The sequence below is a fragment of the Phycodurus eques genome, chromosome 9 (genome assembly GCF_024500275.1).
Source record: "Phycodurus eques isolate BA_2022a chromosome 9, UOR_Pequ_1.1, whole genome shotgun sequence".
NCBI classification, from domain to species: Eukaryota; Metazoa; Chordata; class Actinopteri; order Syngnathiformes; family Syngnathidae; genus Phycodurus; species Phycodurus eques.
The window spans coordinates 17594131-17597942 of record NC_084533.1 but is presented as its reverse complement, the minus strand read 5'-3'; the positions used below and the strand labels follow the sequence as shown (position 1 = coordinate 17597942).

At 38.8% G+C, this 3812-nt stretch overlaps 1 protein-coding gene across 1 annotated transcript; it reads left to right on the top strand.

The window, feature by feature from the left end:
- Positions 1-223: 223 nt before the first annotated feature.
- Positions 224-3371, top strand: med7 (mediator complex subunit 7). The gene is made up of 2 exons (XM_061686045.1): positions 224-325; positions 2340-3371. The coding sequence occupies exon 2, from the start codon at positions 2349-2351 to the stop codon at positions 3108-3110; it is 762 nt and encodes a 253-aa protein (XP_061542029.1). The 5' UTR covers positions 224-325; positions 2340-2348; the 3' UTR covers positions 3111-3371.
- The last annotated feature ends 441 nt before the right edge of the window (positions 3372-3812 follow it).

Sequence of the window (3812 nt, the reverse complement as noted above, 5' to 3'; positions counted from 1 at the left end):
TTCTAATGTAAACTACAGCGTACGTCTTGCCCCCCTCAAAAAAGGGTTCCAAAACACTTCTGTATTGGATATGACATTTTAGGGGTCAATAGTCACGTGTCAATAATAACAACCAATGACGGCTTCAGAACTTCACGAACAGGCTGACCAATTCAAACAACGAAACGGAATCACGAGAATTTCTCAGCCAATGGAATCAGAACACAACCATTCGCCATGTCCGTGTAACGTAAGGGAGCAAAGTGCTATCTATCCTGTCATATATCCTGTCCTTAAATTTCCATCAAAGCATCACATTTATCGGACTCGAAGAGCTACTTAGGAGGCAAGTAGAGTTACCGCTAACTGATCATTTTCATCACGGGAGTTATTCATTAATTTTATGGTCAGACGTAGTTTTGAAGTAGCAACTTGCGTGTATGTGGCTGCTAAAGCTAGCTTCGTTTGCTGAGCCGGGTACGTTCAAACAGTTTGGGTGTCGGATAGATGATTTAACGAAGACAGATAACTTTGCTCCGTGTAACTTGCTTGCCACTCTATAATGCATTGTACGCTTTGTATGTTTCAAATAAACTACTAGATGGCCTTGTTACGTTCAACGACAAATAAGTCGTTTGACAGCACTGCAGTTTACATAACGAGTTTCTTGCTAAAACAAAATGCATAAGAAAGCTGAAAGTTTATATATAATTCATAAACAGTATTCGTCTTTCAAAATTATAATCGATCTTTTAATGAATGTACTCATTGCTCGATCAATACATAAAAAAAAAAACAACAACCCTTGAAATATTAAAATTAGAATTGTAACGCCAAACTGTGTTTCTCATGTTTATTTTCTATGATATACCATTATTATTTATTTATTTTCTATGATATACCATTATCTATGATATACCATTATCTCTTTAGGGCTATATAATTTCCAATGATCCCACCATCAACTCAAATATGTATAAATATATTTTTATCACCATTAATCTTTTTTTTTTTCCTGGCTACAATTAAGGAAAGGACGCTACAATTTTTGATCATTGGCACGCGTATGTACGACATCTATACTTGCTCAAGCGAAACTATTTTCTGTATTATTGAGATTATCTCTGAAAAGCTAAAAAATAGGTGTAATGCCCTGAGAAATCACTTATGGTTGGTTACAAAAGAAGCAATCATTGTTTAAAAAGTCACAATTGTTCAACACATTTGCAGTTTATTTATTTGTTAATTTGTAAATAGGATCCCCATTTGCGCCCACCGTGGTAGTCTCTTAATCTTCCTGGGGTCTGAATAATAAACTAAACTAAAAACTCAATGCCTTTGAATATACAATACAGAGACAGAGAAAAAAATCTATTCAGAGATTTATGAAACATAAGAAGGTACAAGTCATATATATTTTCATCTGTTGAACAATACATGATGTTAAAATAAGATTTTATAGTGCTTGTAAAACTGTGTAAAGTTGGTAAGTTCTTCAATTTTTTGCGCAATTAATTCCACACCTGAACAGATCTATAAAAGACAGAACTTTGTTTTAACAAAAGTTGTGCTGGGACAATTAATAACCAAATTAAAGTTGGTCGGAGGTCGAGTATTATATGAGTGAATCTGAATGTTTTCATAAAATGTGCTAAAATAATTTTCTTAAGAAATATCAATAAATTATATTGCATTTTAACATTGATTAAAAACCATAAAGTGTGATACATATAAATAACATTGGTAGTATATGAACATCTCAGTATAAGGCGAGCAGCTTTGTTCTGAACAGCAGTAGAATGGAGAATGTGTCATTTGGAGCTCCAAACGTCTTGGAAGGTTTTAGGAGAGACTTCTGTTTCAGACACAGGGCTACCCCATAAGCACAGCGTACTACTGTAATTGCAGTTAAAAAAAACACCTAACTTGTGTAACACTGGTTAGATAATAACAGTTTTCATGATGTCAAAGCTTTTCGCCCCAGAGGTGGCTGGTTCCAAATATTCTATGCAGGTATGTTCAGGAAAAACCCTGTGAATCGCAAAGTATTGGTTGATGCGTTAATTTATTACACATCATCGGCACGGTGGACGACTGGTTAGCATGTCTTCCTCACAGTTCTGGGGAAATCCAGCCTCGCCTGTGTGGAGTTTGCATGTTCTCCCTGTGGCTGTCTTTTCTCCGGGTACTCCGGTTTCTTCCCACATCCCAAAAACATGCATGGTAGGTTAATTGAAAAACTCTAAATTGCCCGTAGGTGTGAATGTGAGTGCGAGTGGTTGTTTGTTTATGTCCTGTGATTGGCTGGCGATTTGACAATACCACTTCTCTGTTAATGAGAGCCATTATTTTTCTTTCAGACCACCATCATGGGTGAACCACAGCAGGTTAGCGCCCTGCCTCCTCCACCTATGCAGTACATCAAAGAGTACACAGATGAAAATATTAGCAAGGGTTTTGCTCCTAAACCACCACCACCTATCAGAGACAGCTACATGATGTTTGGCAACCAGTTCCAATGTGATGATCTGATCATTCGGCCTTTGGAGAGCCAAGGCATTGAGAGACTCCATCCTGTGCAGTTTGACCATAAACGTGAGCTCAAGAAGCTTAACATGTCTATCCTGGTAAACTTTTTAGACCTTCTGGACATCCTCATCAAGAGCCCTGGCAGTATAAAGCGAGAAGAAAAGCTGGAGGACTTGAAACTTTTATTTGTCCACATGCACCATCTTATAAATGAATATAGGCCACATCAAGCCCGGGAAACTTTGCGAGTTATGATGGAGGTTCAGAAACGACAGAGACTAGATACAGCAGAGAGGTTCCAAAAGCACTTGGAGCGGGTAGTTGAGATGATCCAGGGTTGCCTTGCCTCCCTGCCTGATGACTTACCACAGTTGGAGGGCCCTGACAGTGCTGGAGATGGAACAAGAACTGGGCTCGATGGGAGCAGTGTCTGTACTTCTGGGCAGGCCCCAAGGCTGAAAACAGAACCTATGGATCTAGAGGAAGCAGGAACAAGTTGTATGGCTGCAGGTCACCAGAACAAGAGTACACCTACAATAAAAAAGGACAAAATGTGGGACAAAGATGCGGCCATGTGCAGTATCATTGACAAAATTGCCTAGTATTCTCTTACTAGCTATACTGCAATGTTTTAAGGTTTTGTGCAAAGAGGTTGGTTCTGTTGTCATTCTACTAAAAGACCCATTTGATTTGAATTATTTAAAAGCTTTGTATGTATTTTATGACCTCAGGAAAGACTTTTCAATCCATCCTTGCATTTGCAAATGATCATCCAGGGCAGGACTGTGGAGGAAACAAGAAATAGCATGCATAGCCAACTTAATTTTTTTGTAATCTAATAAAGATATTTTCTGCTTTCTGAACTGTCCAAACCATCAATGTCATAAAGAATATGTTTGTTTTATGTATGTAGAGAATCATCATTTGGCTAAGGATCCTGTTGACCGCAATGGAAAAGTCATTAGCGTCTGACAGGGGTTCCAGTCATCCACTGCTTGTCTCAAATTTGCTATACTGGTGTTTTTTGTAAAGTTCTTGCTTTGTATACATCATAGGTGTGGCCATATCAAGATGTTGTTTTGACAGCATCGATATTACACAGGTGTGCCCTAGGCTGCCCACAAGGGCCACAGTGCAACACATCTCCTTGGTTTTTGTTGATTGTTCCCCATGAGTGTTGGCCCTTCACTGGCTGTGCAAAGTTGTTCATCCAGAGCATCCCAAACATGCCCAATGGGTGACATGTCTGGTGAGTATGCTGACCATGCAAGAGCCAGGATGTTTTGCATGAACAAATTCTTCCA

Excerpts from the sequence above, each read along its gene's own strand:
- med7 (XM_061686045.1), top strand. The coding sequence starts at position 2,349 with ATGGGTGAACCACAGCAGGTTAGCGCCCTGCCTCCTCCACCTATGCAG.